General features: G+C 37.7%; 1 protein-coding gene across 12 annotated transcripts in view; it reads left to right on the forward strand.

Annotated features, from left to right (window-relative positions):
* APC (APC regulator of WNT signaling pathway) overlaps nt 1–23882 on the forward strand; it is a 144335-nt gene extending 120453 nt beyond the window's left edge. For 6 of the 12 annotated variants that reach the window (XM_082621898.1, XM_082621894.1, XM_082621899.1 and 3 more), the window contains 8 exons: nt 905–1283; nt 3192–3287; nt 4576–4629; nt 8336–8475; nt 9053–9130; nt 9420–9536; nt 14328–14542; nt 16368–23882. In XM_082621898.1, the coding sequence (XP_082478024.1) occupies nt 905–1283; nt 3192–3287; nt 4576–4629; nt 8336–8475; nt 9053–9130; nt 9420–9536; nt 14328–14542; nt 16368–22953 (7665 nt within the window). In that variant the 3' untranslated portion in view covers nt 22954–23882. The remainder of the gene's footprint in view (nt 1–904; nt 1284–3191; nt 3288–4575; nt 4630–8335; nt 8476–9052; nt 9131–9419; nt 9537–14327; nt 14543–16367) is intronic. The other 6 variants (XM_082621904.1, XM_082621903.1, XM_082621901.1 and 3 more) reach the window with 3 other exon arrangements.
* Nucleotides 23883–26431: the final 2549 nt, after the last annotated feature.

A 26431-nucleotide genomic window follows, 5' to 3' on the forward strand; every position in this document is an offset into this window, starting at 1 on the left:
GTAAATTCTTAGAATTTATGGTCAGGGAGTAATTGATGCTTACCAGCTGCTTTTAAAAAAAAATTGAATAAGAATCCTGTCTTTGTATCCCTGTATGATCAGAGCATTCTTCTTTTTATAACAAAATATTTTTACATGTATAAGGGAGAAATCATAACTTTAACAATATTATACAGTAAGTCCCCTACATATGAACCTTCAAGTTGCGAACTTTCAAAGATGCAAATATATTGTAAACCTATTACAGTATAGTACTAAATACCGATTGTGTTAATTGGGTCCCTGGGCTAGCTTTGTTGGACTTATGAACAAATTGGACTTGTGAACGTGCTCTCAGAATGGAACTCGTTCATATGTAGGGGACTTACTGTAATTATAATCTGGTGAGGGTTAGCAATTGCTGAGAGCTAGTACTTAGTAAATAATAATTGCTGAAAAATATTTTCTCTTTATTGATTATGGTTGTAGATTTTAAAAATTAAAAGTTTAAATTGTGTAAAGAATTTAGATAAACCACATCTCTGACTCTGCGTGTGTGTTGGTGGGGGTGGGGGGGTGTGGTGCGGGGGGAGATGTGAGGGACAGAGAAATCCGTTGATTGTCATTCATCATAATCAGTGGATTATCACCAGCTGATCCAGACAAACAGCAATTTAGGTTTATGCAAGAACCTACTTTCTCTTTTTCAACACTATGTACTACCACTACTAATATTTACTCATAACCAAGTTGGTGATGATTATATTATATGGATTTTGAAATAACCCTCATTACTTCATCCTGGAAAGGGGTTTTTGTTTTTGTTTTTAATGAGTTACAATAAATATCCCATTCATCACTTCATTGGTGTTGGCTTTTGGATATTAAAGTCATAATTTTGTTTCTAAACTCATTTGGCCCACAGGTGGAAATGGTGTATTCATTGTTGTCAATGCTTGGTACTCATGATAAGGATGATATGTCGCGAACTTTGCTAGCTATGTCTAGCTCCCAAGACAGCTGTATATCCATGCGACAGTCTGGATGTCTTCCTCTCCTCATCCAGCTTTTACATGGCAATGACAAAGACTCTGTGTTGTTGGGAAATTCCCGGGGCAGTAAAGAGGCTCGGGCCAGGGCCAGTGCAGCACTCCACAACATCATTCACTCACAGCCTGATGACAAGAGAGGCAGGCGTGAAATCCGAGTCCTTCATCTTTTGGAACAGATACGAGCTTACTGTGAAACCTGTTGGGAGTGGCAGGAAGCCCATGAACAAGGCATGGACCAGGACAAAAATCCAAGTATGTTCCGTATGGTGCATGTTACAAAGCAAATGTAAAAGTTTTTGAAATGAAAACTTTAAATTAGGATGGTGTCTTTATGAATAGCCCTGGGAAATTCATATTAGCCATGTACACTACTAACATAGTTTAAAGCTTAATTTCTCTAGAAAAAAATTAGCAAAGGAAAATGTTATGTGTACTACAATGCAACCACAAAAGAACAGAAAATCAAGACAGAGTCATAGCGTAGCAGATCTAGAAAGAACTTGAGCGATTATGTCCTCCATCTCTTGAGATTAAGCTCAAGAAAGTGACTTTACATAAGTTCCTTCAGCTGTTAGTGACCAACCCATAATCTCTTACATTTGCATATCACTCTACTCAGTGGATACAGAGCTGTGCTATATATGTTATTTGATCCTTACAACAACCTTGTGAAGTAGGAAGGGAAGATATCATCTCCATTTTACAGATGAAGAAACTGAGGCTCAGAGAGGCTAAAAGACTTGCCTATGGCCTCACAGCTAGTGGATGGTGGAGCCAGGGTCAGAGGTCAGATCTCCTGACTCTTAGCCCAGAGCTCTTCCTACTGCACCATCCTGCTTCAGGCCATGGGACCCCAGTTGCTGGGGTGATCAGCCTCCCAGCTCTTTGCTCAGGGAGAAACCCTTGGCCACCAGCCCCTCTCCCTCAGGAGCAGGGAACATGGGAGTTGGGACCTTTGGGGACATAACTTACTTCATTCCTGTAGCAAGAACCAAAAGCAGTAAGTATATAAGGTAAGACCTTCCTTTCGCCTGATAAGAACACACACATGCGCACACACACATGACAAAGGACTATTGTATCAGTATCTTGATTTCGGGAGTAGGAGAAAGAGTGATGATGAAAACATCTATAAAGATTTAGCAGATTTTTTTTAGGTAGGTATAAAAGTGAATTTATTTAAAATTTAAAAGTTTTCAAGAATAGAGTACAGCAGAAATGTCCTTTATTTGTCCTAGGGATGAGGAGAACTATAAGATGCTTTACTGGAAGAACATTGTCTTTCTGGATGGTTTTCTTTGTCCACAATTATATAATGACTCGCATTTTGTGCTCTTAATACCTATTCTCAGAAAAGTTAAATAGAATAAATATTACTTCTGAAAAATAGACTTGCTTTTTAAATTTTTATTTCAAGTAACAGTTTTGAAACTTTGTGCGTAGTATTAAATGTGCAGGTACATTTTCTTGGACACCTTGTCTTTAAATTTTTGTTTACTATCTGGTATCTGTATAGTAAGCTTTCTATACTAGGTTTATACTAGGTTTCTCTACTACATTTGTATACAGCCGCATGCCTTTAAGTTTAAATAGAGATTGTAAATAAAAAGTTTTATACCAAAATGTTTTTATTATTTCATGTAGCCAATATATATATATATATTTTTTTCCGTACACGGGCCTCTCACTGTTATGGCCTCTACCGTTGCGGAGCACAGGCTCTGGACTCGCAGGCTCAGCGGCCATGGCTCACAGGCCCAGCCGCTCCGCGGCATGTGGGATCTTCCTGGACCGGGGCACGAACCCGTGTCCCCTGCATTGGCAGGCGGACTCTCAACCACTGCGCCACCAGGGAAGCCCACCAATATAATTTTTAAGTTATTATTTGAATTATAGCATAAACCTGCATGGGATTTAGTCCAGCAGACTTGGTCAAAGGCTGATGAGAGGTAGACATTTTTATGGAACCAAGAAAAACCCTTACGTTTTCCTTTCCATGTTTGTAGTATTTATTTATCTCTTTCGCAAATACTTGTTGATTCACTAAACTGCTATGCATTAGGGATGTATTAGTGAGCCCTGAGTATTTTTCAAGTATAATAAACGTCACTACTTTTGAGAAAACAAAGCATTATGGTTTATGTCAATTTTATCTTTCAGTGCCAGCTCCTGTTGAACATCAAATCTGTCCTGCTGTGTGTGTTCTAATGAAACTTTCGTTTGATGAGGAGCATAGACACGCAATGAATGAACTTGGTAAGACAAAATGTTTCTTAATGCCATAGAAGAATACTAAAGATTTTTCATCATTGTTGAATTAGGATATAAGGCCACTAACTTTTATTACCATCTGCTTCCTCCTTGTAGCAAATGACTATACTCTGGTTTCCAGGGGAGACAATGTCCTAAGTGGCAGAAACTGCTACCCTTGTAACCTAACTTGGATTTTAAAAATCTTAGCCAAAGTTTGGAAAAAACACTAAATGGTCCATTCGTGCCCCTATTGTCAAGGTAGCCCCTGGGTGACAGTTGATGGGGAGGGTACTTTGAATTGTTTTGAGACGTGGGGCTACGTAATTATTCTTGAACTCAGTCACTTCTGAAAGACATCAGAAGGAATTATTATTAAGATTCTCATTTATCTTCATGGTTATCTGTACTTTACTGGACTTTCATGATAAGCAGCGTGGTATCTCTGCAACTGATTAATACGGAAAAGCATTATGCTCTGATTTATGTTAGAAACATTCCATTAATTGTGGAAGGGTTACTCTTAGGTATGTGTTCTCACATACTCTAAACCTTATATAACCTGCATTTGTGCCCCCCATTTTTCATGTAATGGTTTTTCTTTGATTTCTAGGTTCATTTTGCACATGTGGTATTTATAAGTTGCATCATGCTGAGCCATCTCATGTGAACTGGATCGCTCTAGTCGTGCCACAAGCAAGAACCATACCCTGAGTTTCCATCTTAGTGTAGCTGTGCCCTTGCTTTTTGTGCCATTTATGTTACATTTCATTCAAGCCCCCACTGTGTATTCCTGCCACCCCTCATCACTATCATTCATCACTTATCTTCGAAGTGACAAAGTCATGACACTCTTAAACACAGAGAACCTGAACGGCCAAAAATGAGTGTTGTCTCCTTCAGAGTCATCACTTTGGGAGGCTGTGTACTTTGTGATTTCCGCCTGCCCTCCAGCCATGCTCTTCTTCCCACAGGCCCTAGCAGTCGGCCCACTTGATTCTCTTTCCTTCCCCCATGCCCCCAGCCTCCTGTGAAACTGAGTATGAGCTTATGAGTTCTCCCCTCCTCAGTACTGTCTCAGCATTGGTGAAATTTTAAGTTTGGGTGTTTTTTTTAATGCTAGTAATAATGGGGAAAATAATGAATGGGAAAACTAATCCAATTTTAAGCTCCCACAAACGTTTTTTATAAATGTTCCTGTGTTCCAATGAACTATAGACTAGGACTGACACATTAATCATCTGAATTTCCAAGTAAAATCTAGACTCAGTATTTGTTCCTCTTCCTTCTTCAGGTAGGAAGGCTACCCGGGGCATTTCATCACAGGAGCTAGGGCAGGGGCTTTCAGGTGAGGAGCAGGATGGGGCCTCTGGGGGTGTGACTGCTGGGGATATAGCCACAGGGGATTACCTTCTTCTCACTCCTAGCCTCTGAATTTGCATTGGAGCAAAAGAAGGATCAAGGTGTGTGGACCGTGGGGAGATGGATTAAGACAGCACAGGGGATCTGACAGTGAGGAATAAGGAGGAAAGAAGTCCCAAGTGGATGAAGGGAAATTTCTAAGCCCAGTCAGCTAGGACTGTCATTTGTACATAGAAGAAAATTCTACAACTATTAGGGTCATTTAAGTTTGCACCTATTAGTATTGCAAGTTTTAGACCATAGTATCAGTAATGTATACATTCATTAATTCCCAGCTCTGTCCCAGAAACTGTGCTAGGCACTAGGTATAAAAATGATTAAGACGTGGTCCTGACTTTTAAGGAATTCATAGTTAATTTGCATTAGTGTTTCCCAAACTAGATCATAATGATCACCAGAGGCAGTTGTCAAACCATGTATTTCTCTGGCCCGTGCGTGGTAAGCAAGCTTAGTAAAGTAGAATCTCCGGAGGAGGGAACCTAGGAATCAAATCTAATAAGTGGCCCAAGTGATTCTTATGATCGGGAAATTTTGTGAAACACCAATATATAGAATATTGATGCTGAGCCCCTGATATTTATTTTAGAATGAGGTGTTTCATGCTAATGGTGACTATCTAAACCAAGTAACAGGAAAGTAATATACTTTTTAAAAATTAAGTATCATCTTTCTATTATCTCTTTTTGATAAGTTTAAATTAAGGATTTTGTTAAATGTCACCTGAAGCCATTGATCCTCTACTATCTGTAAGGTTATGAGATACCATATGAGATAATATTTGGTTCATCTGGACCACTATTCTCTAACATAGACACCAAGAAAATGTGGAAGGATGTGTTCATGACCTTTGCATTACCTTGAAACATCCTAATATTTCTTAGGGCAACCTATTTTTGTATTGCTCATGAATTCACATCATATTTTTGTGAATCCATTTATAGTTTTAATGTATAGATTCTTTGCCTTAAAATTCACTGAAGGTTTTCTTTTTACCTGCCTGAAATCATAAAGGGCTCTCTCTTTTATCTGATACACTAAATTTTATTGAATGTCCTTTTTTTCATTAGCCACGTTCTTCATGGTTTTATTGGCATTGACCAAATCCTTCTTTAATCTTTGTTTTCAGAATCAAGTCCTAAGATTTTTGGTTTTTCCAGACAAAAGTAGTCAAGTGCCTTCTTGGGATTTTCTTCAGATCATTTCACCTTTCTTAAAACAGTATCACAGATACTCCTGTGCCAGGCAGGATTTTATGTAGGCACGAAGCATAGTATGTTTTCTTTTGGCTTTGATCGTCTGCTTTATAATCCTCAGCGTTTTGCTGATCTCCTCAGTACACAAGGCCACTGTCTTCAGGTCAACAATGACTCCCAGATCTGTTTGCTGGGTCAAAACTCTCAGTTCTTTTCCCGGTGGTTCCTTCTTCTTTACCGAAGTAATAAATAGTGGAATTTTTTGCAGCTCTGTACTAGGCTTTCTTCTACTCTCCCTAGGCAGTGTCCTCTACTCCATGGCTTCACTTACAGTGTTTTTCAAATTTACAGCTTAATCCAAGTTCTCTCTCCTGAGATTTACACACATTTTTCAAACTGCTCATTCGACATCTTCACCTAGATGATTTTTCAGACATTTCTGACTCAGCTGACAAAAACTGAGTTTGTTGTCTCCTCCATCCCCAAATCTCTGTCTCTTACAGGGTTCCTTTTCTCAGAAAATGACATTCCAGTCAACCCACTTGCTGAAGCCAGAATCTTAGAGAACATCCGTTAGTCTATTCCTTATCCCCTATATCTCATAAATGCTTTAATTCTGGTTCTTAAATACATCTCATATCACTGCTCTTCTTTTTATCCCCACCCCAAGCAAGGCTCTGTCATCTCTCCTGTTCTCCCATAGTTTGTCTTACTTGTCCCCCCACTTCCAATCATAATCCATTCTGCAGGCTACAGTCATAGGAATCTGTTTAGAACATACATCTGATTATTCCTTCCCCTGCCTTAAATCCTTGGTGAGGCACACAAAGTCTTGCATAATCTGGCCTCTAGCCATTTTTGTCACCTGTGACCCTCTCCTTGTTGCTGTATATTTCAGGCCCAGCAGTCCTTGCACATGCTGTTTGATCTGCCTGAGATGCTTCCTTATTGTTTCTGCCCCACCCTTTTTAGATATTCATTCATCCTTTAAGTCTCAAGTTAAACATTATTTCCTCAGCCATTTTCTTGATCCTCCCAGTCTAGGTTAAGTTCACCTGTTATCTTGCCCTGTGCTTCTACACAATCCAGTACACTTAAATTAATTGTTCAATGGCTGTCTTTGCTCTAATCTGTAAGCTCCATAAAGACATTGGTTGTTTTTTTCGTTGGCTGTTTATCTTCCCATCATCATGGGTGGATGGAGGAAAATCTTCCTAAATACGGTTTGGATTTTCCTTAACCAAATTAATTTTTACTTACCTACATTCAAACTCATCTGTCATTGGTGCTAGTTGTAAAGATTTACACAAATGTTCCAAGAGTTAAATCCCCTGGCCTGGCATTCTTGACCCAAGATAGAACTTGGTCTATTTTGCAGACTTGCTGATTCATCTACATACTGACCCTTCTAGATCATTTACAAAAATGTACCGATCCTCTTTCAGATTAATGACCTGATTGTTTAGACTTACAGTATCCAAGAATTGCCTGTTTATATTCATCTTCTCTTTTTCTGTCTAAGCCACTTCTCTGACAAAAGAATGTCTCCAGTCCCATGATGATTAATATTGATGATGAATAATATTTTGAATAACCTCAATATGCATTTTTATTTTTCTTTTTATTTACTCCCTCACCATTTTGCTTCACCTTTTGTCTTTTTGTTTTGTTTTGTCTTTTTACCACCCCTTCCTTTATGTCTTTTCCTTTCCTTTCCCTTCATTTTCCTCCTTGCCTTCCTACTGCTGACCACTGTGGGCGTTGTTAAGTATACCCATTGGTGGGAATCAAGGGGAAAGAAAATACTAAATCCTAGTATTGGTATTTGACACTTCATGAGTATCAAAGAAAAGTAAGAATTAAAAAAGTAAAAAGTAAAAATGGTTTTATAGAGCTTAGTAATAAGTTGAATAGGTAATTCTTTTTCATAAAAAAATAAGCTTTGCTTCATGCACAGTTTCATTTAGAAGTTTTAGTATTCCTAAGGATACTAAAAATTATTTGGGAGATAAAAATATGTTAAAGTAATTAGGCCACAGTGTGTGACAATGAAGAGTGTTTGTAAAGTCCTAATAATAAAAATAAGTTACCTTTTTCTGCTTACATTCAGGAAGACCTAGTGTTAGAAAATAGCCTTCTTCATCCGTGACAAGATACAGTGTATGTGCAGTAAATAGAGTATAATGTTCATTTCACTCAGTAAGGCAAGGGGCTGGAGGGTGGAGAAACTGGCAGAAAATGGAATAGTTGTCACTTGTACTTTATAAGTATATTACACAAGAGTCCTTTATAATATTTTCTGTAGCTTATAATTCTAAAGACAAAATTAAATTTATATATTCTCATTCTTTGAGATTTTTTCCTAATAATTTATAAACTTGGTACCCATTTGTTTTATTTTAGATTATTATCTTTTTCCTCTTGCCCTTTTTAAATTAGGGGGACTACAGGCCATTGCAGAATTATTGCAAGTGGACTGTGAAATGTATGGACTTACTAATGACCACTACAGTATTACCTTAAGACGATATGCAGGAATGGCTTTGACAAACTTGACTTTCGGAGATGTAGCCAACAAGGTATGTTTTATAAGATCCATTTCTTATGATATCTCTGGTGTGAGTTATTTTACTTTCATACAAACTACTTTTCACTGACTTTCTTTTTGTCACTCTCCTCATTAAACACTGACCAACAAAAGCCTGTACTTCATACCTCACTGCATATCCTTATTCATTTGGTTGTCTTATGCCTAAACAAAAGCAAAAGATGGAACACAGTAGTGGATCTATGTGATCACATTTAAAATACTATTCCTGGGAATGATAGCAAAAATATGGAAATCTTGATGATTGGTGCAAGTGTTATACACGTGTTGGTTCCATCCAAATAAAAGACTTTAAAACTCTTTGCTTATTGTTTCTTATCATTTATTCACCTTATTTTTCCAGTTTGCCAAGAAAAGAACAAATACCAAAGCATTAGGAGGGTATTTGTCTTTCATTTATGTAATCTGGTTCTAGTTCTTTTATGAGTAAAACATTAGTTAGGATTGAAATGAGACGACTGAAACTGAATTTGAAGTTTACTAGTCAAAAATAAAGCATGGCTCCAGGTTGCCTTATTATTGACCCTCTGCAATATTTGATTTTACAGGCTACACTATGCTCTATGAAAGGCTGCATGAGAGCACTTGTGGCCCAACTAAAATCTGAAAGTGAGGACTTACAGCAGGTACTACTTAGAATTTCAAATGTTTTTCTTGGCTATTAGTGGGTTAATACCCTGATTTAGATTAATTTAAGCTGTGGCTCACTGTTTAACATCTCATGTTTAAATTGTGGCTACATTAACACCACAATAGAGGAAAATAATTATATTGTAGGAATTCCTTTTGGCACTATATTAGCATTTAGAAGAAATTTATTTATTAATATATTTCTACTCTTAACATTACGAACAAGAAAGCAACTAGTATGAATAATTTTATAAACAAATTATTCTAAAATTGATTTATTTGCAGGTTATTGCAAGTGTTTTGAGGAATCTGTCTTGGAGAGCAGATGTAAATAGTAAAAAGACTTTGCGTGAAGTTGGAAGTGTGAAAGCATTGATGGAATGTGCTTTGGAAGTGAAAAAGGTACCTTTGAAAACATTTAGTATTACAATAGGGATTTCATCTTTGGATACTTTTTTGCTGCCGTCTCCCACCCCTGAGACTCACTAATTTCTGACCCTCTTATCTTACCTATCCCTAGACTTAGACTGCTCCAAACTCCTAAAGTATTAAGCCGGAAAAGATTGTACAAGGTAGCCTGGTATTAAGTCAGGGTTTTTCAGACTCAGCACTGTTGACATCTTGCACCAGATAAGTCTTTGTTTTGGAGGACTGATCTGTGCCTTGTAGGATGTTTAGCAGCATCCCTGGCCTTTGCACAGTAGATGCCAGTACACCTTCCCCTCAGTCATAACAATCAGAAATATCTCCACATATTACCAGGTGTCCTCTGTAAAGGAAAAGGGACAGAATCACCCTCAGTTGCCAATCACTGGTGTTGAGTGTTAACTCTTTGCTGCCCAAATCTCAATCTACCTGAGTCCTCAAATTCTGATAGTTACCCTGTCAAGAGGTAATCAGACCCAAAGGTGAGAAATCCCTCAAATAATAATTTGTTTACAAAAGGAAATAATCTCCAGATAGTATATCTACTTCAGAAACTAAGCTAATTTTTTTTTAAATTGAAATTTGAGAGGAACTAAGCAAGTCTTTTTAGCTAATCTGAATTTCCTTTCACCCAACCAGAACTCCTTGATCCAGAGCCTACATATTTTTCTCTTCAAAATTTCCTTTTCAAAAAAAAAAAAATTCCTTTTCAGAGAAGGAAGAGTCTGGGGATGTTTTGTTTGTTTACTTATGTATTTTTTCTAAATTATATTACTTTATACCTGAAAAACCCAAGAAAATCAACTGAAAAATTGTTAGAAATAAGTATTCAACTAAATAACTAGATATAAAGTTAATATTCAAAGGTGGTCAAAAGGTACAAACTTCCAGTTATAAGATAAATAAGTACTAGGGATGTAATATACAGTATGATAAATCTTATTAACACTGCTGTATCATTATATATGAAAATTGTTGAGAGTAAATCCTGAGTTCTCATCACAAGGAACAAAATTTTTTTTCTATTTCTTTAATTTTGTGTATGTATGAGATGATAGATGTTCACTAAACTTACTGTGGTCATCATTTCATGATGTTTATAAGTCAAATCATTATGCTTTATACTTTAAACAGTGTTACATGTCAACTATATCTCAAAACTGAGAAAAAAGGTAATACTCAAATATACTTAGGGTCTGCATAAACACTGCATAAAACACTACCGAATCAGCAGAACACTTGTACTCACACTGCAGAAAAGAAGATACGTGAATAGCCAATAAGCACTTGAAAAGATACTCAACATTGTTAGTCATCAGGAAAATACAAATTAAAACTACGAGATACCATTAAAGATATTATCTTGGTTAAAATTTAAAATATTGGCCAAGCGTTGTCAAGGATGTTGAGCAGCTGGAATTCTCACACACTGCTAGCGGGAATGTTACATGCTGTACAGGCATACCTCACTTTATTGCACTTTGCAGTTATTACATTTTTTATAAATTGAAGGTTTGTGGCAACCCTGCATTAAGCAAGTCTATCGGTGCCATTTTTCCAACAGCATTATTTTTCAGTTAAGGTATGTACATTTTTTTATATATAATGCTATTGGACACTTAATAGACTACAGTATAGTGTAAACATAACTTTTATATGCACTACAGTATAGTGTAAACATAACTTTTATATGCACACCAAAAAAAAAAATGATGTGACTTGGCTTTATTGCGATATTGGCTTTATTGCAATGGTCTGGAACCAAACCCGCAATATCTCTGAGGTATGCCTATCCAACTTTAGAGAACATTTGGCAGTGTTTTAAAATTAAACATTTACCTACCATACAGCCTGGCCACCCAGGAGAAACAAAAACTTAAATTCACACAAAGACTTACAAATATTCACAGAAAGATTATTCGTGATAGCCAAAAACTAAAAATAACACAAATGTCCATCAATAGGTAAATGGGTAAACAAATTGTGGAATACAATTTGGCTATTAAAAAAAAGTGACCTATTGATACATTCAATAATCTGCAATGACAGGAATCAGAACAGCGGTTGCCTGGGGTTGGGGTTGGATTACGGGCGGCATGAGGAAAGTGGAGGGGGTGATATAAATGTTATCTTGGTATACACACACATCAAAAATGATCAAATTGCACACTTGAAATATGTGCAGTTTATTGTTCTCTAATTATACCTTAATAAAATTATACAAAAAAATTAGCCCCATGTACACTTTAAGACTCCTTTCTTATCAAGCTTGTGTGTTTTCAGAAAGATTTAATGTATTTGTAGGTATTATGGGAACTTGTATTGCTGCTGAATAGTTCATTATTTTATTGTCACTCAAGGACCTCAAAGATCTACATATAAACTAATTGCTACAAACCAAGAAAGTTAGATTAAAAGACACATCCTACTGAGAAGCGTTAAGAGATGACTGTAATAAATGGAAAGACATAGCCTGTTCTTGTAAAGGAAGAGTAGTAGTTTAAAGACCATTTCTCCCTAAATTCATCTACAAATTTTTAATGCAAGGCCCAATCTTGGAAAAAGTAGCCCATCAGAAATTTATAATATCCAATTCTGGTTTGGGCCTGCTCTGGTTAGCAGTATTAGAATTTATTTTTTCCCTCTTTTTCTACATTCAGTGCAACCGTCATTATGAACGTTCTGTTTCTCTTTTTTAATTTGTCATCTCTTCCTTGTCAACTTCATTTACTACTAATGACCACAAGAACCAAAACTACCTTCCATGTTCCCCACGTACTGCATCATTTTACCATCATTCACTGGCTCTTACTCTTCTACACAGCAGAATCTTTTCTTCACCTGCACTCTGTGCCCTAAACGTGGCTATGTACTCAAAGCTGTTAGTCCCTTACTCTTGTCTTCTATATCTTCTCTACTGGGTGTAGAGAAGTCGGCTTTTTTATGTTTCAGCTATCTGTAAGAAGCCCAATATTTTGAAAATGAAAACAAAAATCCTCTGTTGCTTCTTCTAACTTCTGCAGTGTTCCTCTTTTTCCTATAAGAACCAAAACCCTGAACACGTAGTCACTTGCTTCATTTCTTAACTGGCCATACCTTCTTCAGTCCTTTCTAATATTGCTTCTACCAAAATCTAGACTTACAGATTAACTAGGGTATTTCTTTTCTACCTACACCTATATTTGATACTTTTTGATCACACTCCTTACTGAATCTCTTCCCTTTGTTTTTACCACCTGTACTTCCAACATCTAATCATTTCTCCTTGTCTCCTTTAACTATAAAGCTTCTTTGAAACAAGACCCTTGGCCCTCTACAGGTAGTCTTGAAGAGCAACTTCTATTTTCCTGCCTTCAGCTCTCACCTCTAGGTCAGTTGTAAGTTTAGCTCACTCCTCTAAACTCTTGCCATTTTTTTCTGTTCTCAGGATACTTTGAATGTCCCACCTTTACCTCATTCACAATATAATTAAAATTGAGCTCTTAGCCTTTTCACATCTTCAGTGGTGAAAGCACTTCTTCCCTGCTTCCTGATAAGTAGTATCTAAACCTGCTCCTACATTGTTTTATTCATTTAATACCTTGATGAAGAGAATAGAATGGCTAGTTCCTTATTGGGTTAGGCCCAAAATATTTGCCATGACATTCAGGGCCACCTTTTACCTCTCTGACCTTACTTCCCACAATGCCCCAGCATGGACTTTGACTTCCTCTGTGTCTTCTTTCTGTTCTTTAGTCCTCCCTTGCTTATTTCCACTTCCATGCCTTTCCTCCTACTTACCCTGCCTTCTCTCTGAATGTACATGTCTTTTCTTCTGCAGAGCTGCTCTCCTCCATGAAATATTTTACTTATTTAATTAAATTCAGATGGTAATAATCTTTCCATTAGAGCCCTTGGTTTCAAGTATGGTTTTGCATTCTTTTTCCCCCAGAGTAAACAGTTAGCACCTTCAAAGCAAGTATCAGTTGCTATGTTTTCTGGAGTGCCTCTAATAGTGATAGGCACAGAGTAGATCTCTAATGAATGTTTGTTTGTTCCCTGATTAATTTGTAGTAAAAAGAAAGACTGACATCAGGATCATGGCAAGTTTTGACCAAATATCCTTAATTGTATACTCAGTGTATTTTCTGTGGCATTTATAATTTGTCAGTTTACTGTGATACTGTATACCAGGGAGTTCTGGTTTTTCAATTACTTTGTTTCTTTGGGGATTTTAAGAAATCGGAGTTTTTCTAGTATGCTTTCTTTTTAATAAGTTACATTGTTACTTTTGAATCAACCACACATAAATATATATGTGTGTTTTTATACAAACAAGATTGCACATATTCCTCTGCAACTTGCTCTTTTCATTTAATGATACATCTAGATATATTCATATCGGCATGTAGAGGGCTTTCTCTAGCTTCTGTTGTCCTGAAAATGCTATCTTTCAGAATGCACATCAGTTCTGTTTCATATTCTAATATAAGCTCTTGTGAGATATGCGTGCACCATCTAAACACTTAGAATAAAGTTCATAAAGGCCATTATTTTAATATTGCGTTCTGCTTGTTTCATGGGGATATCACTGTCTTAAGTTCGATTTGGTATTTTATGAAAGTTTTTTCTAAATGAGGAGTTCGTAATACTTTACCAGTGAAGGATGGGCAGCAGGGAAGATCTAAAGAGGAAAAAAAAAAAGCTTCCTCAATAGAAGTAAACATAGACATTATAAGAAGGAAATTCCAACTCTAATTAGATGACACATATTCTGTTTCTTGATAGGAATCAACCCTCAAAAGCGTATTGAGTGCCTTATGGAATTTGTCAGCACACTGCACTGAGAATAAAGCTGATATATGTGCCGTAGATGGTGCGCTTGCATTTTTGGTTGGCACTCTCACTTACCGGAGCCAGACAAATACTTTAGCTATTATTGAAAGTGGAGGTGGGATATTACGGAATGTGTCCAGCTTGATAGCTACGAATGAGGACCACAGGTAAATACAGGGGTTTATATTACTTTTAAATGAAATTGTAAGATTCATACTCTCAGAAAGACTCAACTGTAAGCAGTGTTTTGTGTAATTATGCAAGTTCTAAGCCAAATTACATTTATGACGATATTTATAATGACATTTACAATGACATTATAACTATTAATTCCTGACTTATTCATTAACATATTTATTCTAATAAAAGTTCATAGTATCATAAAGATGTCTAGAAATAAATGATACTTGAGAGGTATAACCCATGTGTAGAAGAAAAAATGAAAGTCATAAATATTACAGAGAAGAAAATCCTTTCCTATATGTTATCATGGCTTAAACGAATATGAGGTTTATAAAAAACAAAACCTTGTGGTTATGATCCAGAGAGTACAATGGTTCACATTTTTGTAGTGGTGCCATACCATCAATAATCATAATATTTTTCAGCCAACCACCATTCATCCAATCTGTTAGAGCTGTGAAACCTAAGAGGCACCTCAGGTATAAGGCACATATTTTCAGAACTTGAGCTCTGTATTATCTCAACAAAAATATGGGTATCTTTCACAGCATATTTATTTATTTTATCCTGTATTGTTCCTCTCTCATTTTCAAAAAGACTATGAGGTACCTTTAGTAAAAGGGCTTTGAAAAAATGTAAACATCTTTTCTTTAAGTTTTTGATGCACCAGCTACAAGCCTTATAGCCCTTTCTTCTGTTCATAGAAGACCTCTTAGACTCAGTAAGCACTCAGGTGTCTACTGGACTGCTAGAGAGCCACCATGGTAAAGCTTACTGCACCCTTGCCTATCAGGTTTCTTTTGTTTGTTTGTTTGTTTGTTTGCAGTACGTGGGCCTCTCACTGTTGTGGCCTCTCCCATTGTGGAGCACAGGCTCCAGACGCGCAGGCCCAGCGGCCATGGCTCACGGACCCAGCCACTCCGCGGCATGTGGGATCTTCCCAGACCAGGGCATGAACCCGTGTCCCCTGCATCGGCAGGCGGACTCCCAACCACTGCGCCACCAGGGAAGCCCGCCTATCAGTTTTAAAGCCCACCAGTGCCAACTGTGCTGTCATTAAACTTAATTTTACCATGCCTTAAACAAGCCATAGCTCTTTCAGATCCTAACATTCATTATGCTGACTCTTAACTCTTGTTTTTATAGTTAATGTTTTGAAAACTTTTCTTTTACTTTATTTTTAGAAAGAACGACTACACACAATTTGCCCGAGAACACTTGTAAGGGGGAATGGCAGTATTACAAAATCAAACCAGAGGCAGAAAGATTATCTAAAAGTCATTCTGCTTACCTAGGAGCTTACAGTGTGCTCCCTGACTTTGTTAAGATCTATTGTCAATCAGTTTCTTCTATCTACCTCTTCTGAGATGTCTCAGTTTGTTGACATTGTGGTGCCCATCCAGAGATTAAATTACCACAGCCCCTGTTCAGCTTAAGATTTCATAATACATCTGTACTCCTCAAACTGAGAAACTCCGTCACTATGTAAATAAAGTAAATATATCTACTCAAGAAAAAGTGTTTGAAGCTATTGGGTCAGAATAGGAAATGCAGAATTGATTAAACTTAACGCTTTTACTTCTTTTAGTCTGACAGATGAGTACTTTAAAACAATAAACATTAAATGAACTAAGAACAAAAGGAGATGGGCAATGCCTGAAATTTATAGTATAATCTGGTGTAATTTTATTATGCCTGTTGTTAATGAGCTTTAGTAGTTATCTTTAGATTTAAATTTGTTTTCTGTCCTTTTACTTGTTGTTTCTACAAACAGATTTTTACCTTACTTTTGTGATATTTTTATTTCAGGCAAATCCTAAGAGAGAATAATTGCTTACAAACCTTATTACAACACTTGAAATCTCACAGTTTGACAATAGTCAGTAATGCATGCGGAACCTTGTGGAATCTCTCAGCAAGAAATCCTAAAGATCAGGAAGCATTATGGGACATGGGAGCAGTCAGCATGCTCAAGAACCTCATTCATTCAAAGCACAAGATGATTGCTATGGGAAGTGCTGCAGCTTTAAGGAATCTCATGGCAAATAGACCTGCAAAGTATAAGGATGCCAATATCATGTCTCCTGGTTCAAGCTTGCCTTCTCTTCATGTCAGGAAACAAAAAGCCCTAGAAGCAGAATTAGATGCTCAGCATTTATCAGAAACTTTTGACAATATTGACAATTTAAGTCCCAAGGCATCTCATCGTAGTAAGCAGAGACACAAGCAAAATCTCTATAGTGACTATGTTTTTGACACCAATCGACATGATGATAATAGGTCAGACAATTTTAATACTGGGAACATGACTGTCCTGTCACCATATTTAAATACTACAGTGTTGCCCAGCTCCTCTTCATCAAGGGGAAGTTTAGATAGTTCTCGTTCTGAGAAAGATAGAAGTTTGGAGAGAGAACGAGGTATTAGCCTAGTCAACTACCACCCAGCAACAGAAAATCCAGGAACCTCTTCGAAGCGAGGTTTGCAGATTTCTACCACTGCAGCCCAAATTGCCAAAGTCATGGAAGAAGTATCAGCCATTCATACCTCCCAGGAAGACAGAAGTTCTGGGTCTACCCCAGAACTGCATTGTGGGACAGATGAGAGGAATGCACTAAGAAGAAGCTCTACCGCCCACACACATGCAAACTCTTACAACTTCACCAAGTCAGAAAACTCAAACAGGACATGTCCAGTGCCATATGCCAAAGTAGAATACAAGAGATCTTCAAATGATAGTTTAAATAGTGTCAGCAGTAGTGATGGTTATGGTAAAAGAGGTCAAATGAAACCTTCAGTTGAATCCTATTCTGAAGATGAGGAAAGTAAATTTTGCAGCTATGGTCAGTATCCAGCTGATCTAGCCCATAAAATACATAGTGCAAATCATATGGATGATAATGATGGAGAACTAGATACACCAATAAATTATAGTCTTAAATATTCTGATGAACAGTTGAACTCCGGAAGGCAAAGTCCTTCACAGAATGAAAGATGGGCAAGACCCAAACATATCATAGAAGATGAAATAAAACAAAATGAGGAAAGACAATCAAGGAGTCAAAGCACAACTTATCCTGTATATCCTGAGAGCACTGATGATAAACACCTCAAGTTCCAACCACATTTTGGACAGCAAGAATGTGTTTCCCCATATAGGTCAAGAGCAGCCAATGGTTCAGAAACAAATCGAGTAGGTTCTAATCATGGAATTAATCAAAATGTAAATCAGTCTTTGTGTCAGGAAGATGACTATGAAGATGATAAGCCAACCAACTACAGTGAACGTTACTCTGAGGAAGAGCAACATGAGGAAGAAGAGAGACCAACCAATTATAGCATAAAATATAATGAAGAAAAACATCATGTGGATCAGCCTATTGATTATAGTTTAAAATATACCACAGACATTCCTTCTTCACAGAAACCAGCATTTTCATTCTCAAAGAATTCATCTGGACAAAGCACTAAAACTGAACACATCTCTTCAAGCAGTGAGAATACATCCACACCTTCATCTAATGCCAAGAGGCAGAATCAGCTCCATCAAAGTTCAGCACAGAGCAGGAGTGGTCAGACCCAAAAAGCCACCTCTTCCTCTTGCAAAGTTCCCTCTATCAACCAAGAAACAATACAGACTTACTGTGTAGAAGATACCCCAATATGTTTTTCAAGATGTAGTTCATTATCATCTTTATCATCAGCTGAAGATGAAATAGGGTGTGATCAGACAACACAAGAAGCAGATTCTGCTAATACCCTACAAATAGCAGAAATAAAAGAAAACAGTGGAACTAGATCAACTGAAGATTCTGTGAGTGAAGTTCCAACAGTGTCACAACACATTAGAACCAAATCCAGCAGACTCCAGGCTTCTGGTTTATCTTCAGAATCAACCAGGCACAAAGCTGTTGAATTTTCTTCAGGGGCCAAATCTCCATCAAAGAGTGGTGCTCAGACACCTAAAAGTCCACCAGAGCACTACGTTCAGGAGACTCCACTCATGTTTAGCAGATGTACTTCTGTCAGTTCACTTGATAGTTTTGAGAGTCGTTCGATTGCCAGCTCCGTTCAGAGTGAACCCTGCAGTGGAATGGTGAGTGGCATTATAAGCCCCAGTGACCTTCCAGATAGCCCTGGACAAACCATGCCACCAAGCAGAAGTAAAACCCCTCCTCCCCCTCCTCCTCAATCAGCTCAGACTAAGCAGGAAGTACCTAAAAATAAAGCACCTAGTGCTGAGAAGAGAGAAAGTGGCCCTAAGCAAGCTGCTGTAAATGCTGCAGTACAGAGGGTCCAGGTTCTTCCAGATGCTGATGCTTTGTTACATTTTGCCACAGAAAGTACTCCTGATGGATTTTCTTGTTCATCTAGCCTGAGTGCTCTGAGCCTCGATGAGCCATTTATTCAGAAAGATGTGGAATTAAGAATAATGCCTCCAGTTCAGGAAAATGACAATGGGAATGAAACAGAAAATGAGCAGCCTGAAGAATCAAATGAAAGCCAGGGAAAAGAGGCAGAAAAACCCACTGATTCTGAAAAAGATCTATTAGATGATTCAGATGATGATGATATTGAAATACTAGAAGAGTGTATTATTTCTGCCATGCCAACAAAATCTTCACGCAAAGCCAAAAAGCCAGCCCAGACTTCTTCCAAATTACCTCCACCTGTGGCAAGGAAACCAAGTCAACTGCCTGTGTACAAACTTCTACCATCACAAACCAGATTACAAGCACAAAAGCATGTTAGTTTTACACCAGGAGATGATATGCCTCGGGTGTATTGTGTAGAAGGGACACCTATAAACTTTTCCACAGCTACATCTCTAAGTGATCTAACGATAGAATCCCCTCCAAATGAGTTAGCTGCTGGAGAAGGTGTTAGAGCAGGAACACAGTCAGGTGAATTTGAAAAACGAGACACCATTCCTACAGAAGGCAGAAGTACAGATGAGGCTCAAACAGGGAAATCCTCATCTGTAACTATACCTGAACTGGATGACAATAAAACAGAAGAAGGCGATATTCTTGCAGAATGCATTAATTCTGCTATGCCCAAAGGAAAAAGTCACAAGCCTTTCCGTGTGAAAAAGATAATGGACCAGGTCCAACAAGCATCTATGTCTTCATCTGGAACTAACAAAAATCAATTAGATGGTAAGAAAAAGAAACCTACTTCACCAGTAAAACCTATACCACAAAATACTGAATACAGGACACGTGTAAGAAAAAATACGGACTCAAAAAATAATTTAAATGCTGAAAGAAATTTCTCAGACAACAAAGATTCAAAGAAACAGAGCTTGAAAAATAATTCCAAGGACTTCAATGATAAGGTCCCAAATAATGAAGATCGAGCCAGAGGAAGTTTTACTTTTGATTCACCTCATCATTATACACCTATTGAAGGCACTCCATACTGTTTTTCACGAAATGATTCTTTGAGTTCTCTAGATTTTGATGATGATGATGTCGACCTTTCCAGGGAAAAGGCTGAATTAAGAAAGGGGAAGGAAAATAAGGAATCAGAAGCTAAAGTTACCAACCACACAGAACTAACCTCAAACCAACAATCAGCTAATAAGACACAAGCTGTTCCAAAACATCCAGTAAATCGAGGTCAGCCTAAACCCGTGCTGCAGAAGCAATCCACTTTTCCCCAGTCCTCCAAAGATATACCAGACAGAGGGGCAGCAACAGATGAGAAATTACAGAATTTTGCTATTGAAAATACTCCGGTTTGCTTTTCCCGAAATTCCTCTCTAAGTTCTCTTAGTGACATTGATCAAGAAAACAACAACAATAAGGAAAATGAACCTATCAAAGAGACAGAGCCCCCTGACTCACAGGGAGAACCAAGTAAACCTCAGGCGTCAGGTTATGCTCCTAAATCATTTCACGTTGAAGATACCCCTGTTTGTTTCTCAAGAAACAGTTCTCTCAGTTCTCTCAGTATTGATTCTGAAGATGACCTGTTGCAGGAATGTATAAGTTCTGCAATGCCAAAAAAGAAAAAGCCTTCACGACTCAAGGCTGATAATGAAAAGCATAGTCCCAGAAATATGAGTGGCATATTAACAGAAGATTTGACACTTGATTTGAAAGATATACAGAGACCAGATTCAGAACATGGTTTATCCCCTGATTCAGAAAATTTCGATTGGAAAGCTATTCAGGAAGGTGCAAATTCCATAGTAAGTAGTTTACATCAAGCTGCTGCTGCCGCGTGTTTATCTAGACAAGCTTCGTCTGATTCAGATTCCATCCTTTCCCTGAAATCAGGAATCTCTCTGGGATCACCATTTCATCTTACACCTGATCAAGAGGAAAAACCCTTTGCAAGTAATAAAGGCCCACGAATTCTAAAACCTGGGGAGAAAAGTACATTGGAAACTAAGAAGTTAGAATCTGAAAATAAAGGAATAAAAGGAGGGAAAAAAGTTTATAAAAGTTTGATTACTGGAAAAGTTCGATCTAATTCGGAAGTTTCAAGCCAAATGAAACAACCCCTTCAGACAAACATGCCTTCAATCTCTCGAGGTAGGACAATGATTCATATTCCAGGAGTTCGGAATAGCTCTTCAAGTACAAGTCCAGTTTCTAAAAAAGGCCCACCCCTTAAGACTCCAGCCTCCAAAAGCCCTAGTGAAGGTCAGGCAGCTACCACTTCCCCCAGAGGAGCCAAGCCATCAGTGAAGTCAGAATTAAGCCCCGTTACGAGGCAGGCATCCCAGACACCTGGGTCAAATAAAGGGCCTTCTAGATCAGGATCTAGAGATTCCACTCCTTCAAGACCTGCCCAGCAGCCATTAAGTAGACCTATGCAGTCTCCAGGGCGAAACTCAATTTCTCCTGGTAGAAATGGAATAAGTCCTCCTAACAAATTATCTCAACTGCCAAGGACGTCATCCCCTAGTACTGCTTCAACTAAGTCCTCGGGTTCTGGGAAAATGTCTTACACATCTCCTGGCAGACAGATGAGCCAACAGAACCTCACCAAACAAACAGGTTTATCCAAAAATGTCAGTAGTATCCCAAGAAGTGAATCTGCCTCCAAAGGACTAAGTCAAATGAGTACTAGCAATGGATCCAATAAAAAGGTAGAACTTTCTAGAATGTCTTCAACTAAATCAAGTGGAAGTGAATCTGATAGGTCAGAGAGACCTGTATTAGTACGCCAGTCAACTTTCATCAAAGAAGCTCCAAGCCCAACCCTAAGAAGAAAATTGGAGGAATCTGCTTCATTTGAATCTCTTTCTCCATCTTCTAGACCAGATTCTCCCACTAGGTCCCAGGCACAGACTCCAATTTTAAGTCCTTCCCTTCCTGATATGTCTCTGTCTACACATTCATCTGTTCAGGCTGGTGGATGGCGAAAACTCCCACCTAATCTCAGTCCCACCATAGAGTATAATGATGGAAGACCAGTAAAGCGCCATGATATAGCACGGTCTCATTCTGAAAGTCCTTCCAGACTTCCCATCAATAGGTCAGGAACCTGGAAACGTGAGCACAGCAAACACTCATCATCCCTTCCTCGAGTAAGCACTTGGAGGAGAACTGGAAGTTCATCCTCAATTCTTTCTGCTTCATCAGAATCTAGTGAAAAAGCAAAAAGTGAGGACGAAAAACATGTGAACTCTACTTCAGGAACCAAACAAACTAAAGAAAACCAAGTATCCACAAAAGGAACATGGAGAAAAATGAAAGAAAGTGAAATTTCTCCCACCAATAGTACTTCTCAGACCACTTCCTCAGGTGCTGCAAATGGTGCTGAATCAAAGACTCTGATTTATCAAATGGCACCTGCTGTTTCTAAAACAGAGGATGTTTGGGTGAGAATTGAGGACTGCCCCATTAACAACCCTAGATCTGGAAGATCTCCAACAGGAAATACTCCCCCAGTGATTGACACTGTTTCAGAGAAGGGAAACCCAAACACTAAAGATTCAAAAGATAATCAGGGAAAACAAAATGTGAGCAATGGTAGTGCTCCTGTACGCACCATGGGTTTGGAAAACCGCCTGAACTCCTTTATTCAGGTAGATGCCCCAGACCAAAAAGGAACTGAGGCGAAACCAGGACAAAGTAATCCTGTCCCTGCATCAGAGACTAATGAAAGTTCTATAGCTGAACGTACCCCATTTAGTTCTAGCAGCTCAAGCAAGCACAGTTCACCGAGTGGGACTGTTGCTGCCAGAGTGAGTCCTTTTAATTACAACCCAAGCCCAAGGAAAAGCAGCGCAGATAGCACTTCAGCCCGACCATCTCAGATCCCAACACCAGTGAATAACAACACAAAGAAACGAGATTCAAAAACTGACAATACAGAATCCAGTGGAACTCAAAGTCCTAAACGCCATTCTGGGTCTTACCTTGTGACATCTGTTTAAAAAGAGCTGGAATGATGAAACTAAGAATGTGTTATGTGTTAATTACAACTGCTATGTAGAAATTCTGTTTCAACCAATATGTATAAAATAGATAACTAATAACCTGCTGTATAAAAAATAAAATTCAAAAAAAGAAATTTTGTTTCAAATGAAACTAAAAGACTGAAAAATTTTGTAAATAGGTTTGATTCTTGTTAGAGGGTTTTTGTTCTGGAAGCCATATTTGATAGTATACTTCATCTTCACTGGTCATATTTTGGGAGGCACTCTTGATAGTTAGGAAGAAAATGGTAAAGCCAAGTATATTTGTACAGTATGTTTTTCATGTATTTAAGTAGCATCCCATCCCATCATCCTTTGATTATTGCTTGTCTTAAAATAACACTACAGATAGAAGATATGATATATTGCTATTATCAATCATTTCTAGATTATAAACTGACTAAACTTACATCAGGGAGAAATTGGTATTTATGCAAAAACCATTCTGTTTTAGTCCTTGTGAGTCCATCTGACATCATAATCATGTGGCTGTGAAATTCACAGTAATATGGTTCCCGATGAACAAGTTTACCCAGCCTGCTTTGCTTTACTGCATGAATGAAACTGATGGTTCAATTTCAGAAGTAATGATTAACAATTCTGTGGTCACATGATGTTCATATAGATAGCTATAGTGTAACAACTTACACTATTTTGTGCTCAAAACAAACAAAAAATCTGTGTAGCTGTAAAACATTGAATGAAACTATTTTACCTGAACTAGATTTTATCTGAAAGTAGGTAGAATTTTTGCTATGCTGTAACTTGTTGTATATTCTGGTATTTGAGGTGAGATGGCTGCTCTTTTATTAATGAGACATGAATCGTGTCTCAACAGAAACTAAATGAACATTTAAGAATAAATTATTGCTGTATGTATAAACTTACTGAAATCGGTATTTGTTTGAAGGGTCTTATTTCACATTTGTATTAATAATTGTCAAAAGGGCCTCTTTTAAAAGCTTATATAATTTTTTTCTTCAAATTCTATGCATTAAGAGTAAAATTCCTCTTACTGTAATAAAAACAATTGAAGCTGACTGTTGGCATTTAACCATTCCATGCATTGGCACTTAACCTTTCCTGAAAAAAAAAATGTCACTGTGTGATTAGCACCAACTATAATCAGCACTTTGCCATGCTCAGAAAACGCAAATCATGTTGAACTTCAAAGGTAGATTTAACACTATTAAGATATTCAAAAGACTATTTAGAAACCCCTGTCTGTTAAGGGAGACTTTGTTTTTGATAGGTAGGTTTGTGGAGTATGTGTTCCAGCTCCCCGCTCCTCACACAGCAGGGAGAGAATCCTTCAGGAAGGAAGATAAACTGATAGAAGTATTTAAAAAGCTAACTTAATATTATCTTCCCAGAATTTGTTCTAAATGATCAGAGGGTAAGGATGATGATAAATGCTCACATATTTGTTGAATAAATGAAAATTTATTTTTAATAATAAAATTCATGCACTCTGCGTTGGGGGGAAGGGAAAAGGTATTTGGATATAGCAGGATGCTGGGAAAGGGGGTGAGGAGTACGCACATCTACCTGGTGTCTTTGAAATCACATCATGTAGTTAATTATCTACCCTTACCTGTGTTTTATCATTTACAGGTCATGACTTTTTTAAAGTCATTTACTAACATGCCAGTAAAGAAGTGCTGTGATTTGAAATAAGGCATTTGACTCCAAAGCCGATACTCTTTCTATTGCACCACTTTGCAAACACCTCAATTTACTGACCTTTGGAGTATATCTACATTTAAATTTTTGTCAAATTTTATCTGAATGAAATGGTTTGTAAGTAATAACACTAAATAATTCTGTTTTTCTCAAAGGCTGCCTTATCCAACAGGGACACGTGGATGTAGGTCATATTTCTTTCCTTTTCCTTTAGTCCTGATTTTCTATTTTTTTAACTTACTTGTGCCAATTTTTTTAAACCACTTCAAATACTTTTATGGAAAGAGATGGGATATAAGTCAGAATAAAATCACCTTTCTCAAGGAAGGGAAAAAAACAATGCTGAAAATGAAAAAAGGGTGCCTTCCATATGCCAGAAAATTCAGGAATTCCGGTAGACAGCCTACTAGGAGAAGGTGCAATCAGTCTGCTTTGCCCATTGAGGAAAAAGTTGCTGTATGAGACCCTCTAGTTAGAGATAATGGCTCTGAATTAGTAAAGGAGCAAATCTCAATTCTACTTTTAGAACTTCACGGAGTGCTGCCATAAGTGATAGCAGGCCAAATATTCTCAGTTTATGCTTGTTACAAGCGGCATACCAAGCATGCTGAGCCCAGCGTGGAGTTGCAACACTTGTTAAGAGAAGTAGGGCAGTGCCCTGTTATCTTTGGGCTGCAGCAAACAGCACTCCTAAGGCAGTGAGTGGTTTTCAAACTAGAGTGCATTTGATCTTAGTGCAAATCTAAGCCGCATTTGTTTATTGTTTGTGTGTATTTTTTAAATTTATCCATATATTCTGTAATGTTATAATATGAAAACATGCTCAATATATGTCCTTTGTGGTTAAAAAAAAAAACAAGTAGAGTGCATTTGAATCACCAAAAATGTTGTTAAGACACACACCCACACTTTGTGATTCTGAGTGGGGCCCAAGAATGTGCAGTTCTGACAAGTTCTCAGGTGATGCTGATGCTGTTAGTCTGGGAACCACTCTAAGAACCACTGCCCTGTGTCACCACAGCGAAGCTCCTTGAGTGATTGCCTTCAGTTCCAGCTGCTCTTCTCAACAACTGGACTCGACATATGAGAAAGTATACCAAACTTCCCTCTCCTTTAGGCAGGAAAGACTTGAATATTGAGCTATACAATCTGATGGAGCCCATCGCAACTCCCAATAGTAGACAAATTTGCCAGACATGAATGAACAGGTAATTCTAAAGAGAATGACTGGGTCTGAGGGATTGACGAATGTTCCCTTTGGAATGGTTATCAAAAAGGCAAAAATTTCAGCAAATATCTAATTTGGATTTGCAATAAGAGATCAAAAGAGACACACACCAAGAAAAGGGAAAAGAGAACTTTGAAGTGAAGGCAGATTGACTTCAGATGAAAGAAAAATGCACTCGTTTTGTTAGTATACAAACAACCAATTAACTATGGCAAATTGGTATTTGAGAATAAGCTTTACAAGTTAACCTTGCACTAACAGGAAAGTTAATGAGAGGGAAATAATGAAATAAAAGATAAACCCAAAAGCATCAAATTGCACTCTTAAGTACAGTCAAAAAACTTTTCCATAAACTAGTTACCACAAGGTTAATTAACTGAAGGGATGAGTCTTGCTGGAGGAGGGAGCCAGTTGCACTATATCTGAATTCATGTTATCACAGGGGGTTCCTTGTATCTACGATAGCAAAAGAACAGAGTCCCACACATGCAAAAAGAAAATTGCCAAGAGCTGAAGAGTATTTCA

This window comes from Mesoplodon mirus, assembly GCF_964341445.2.
Source record: "Mesoplodon mirus genome assembly, chromosome: 5".
Taxonomy (NCBI): Eukaryota; Metazoa; Chordata; class Mammalia; order Artiodactyla; family Ziphiidae; genus Mesoplodon; species Mesoplodon mirus.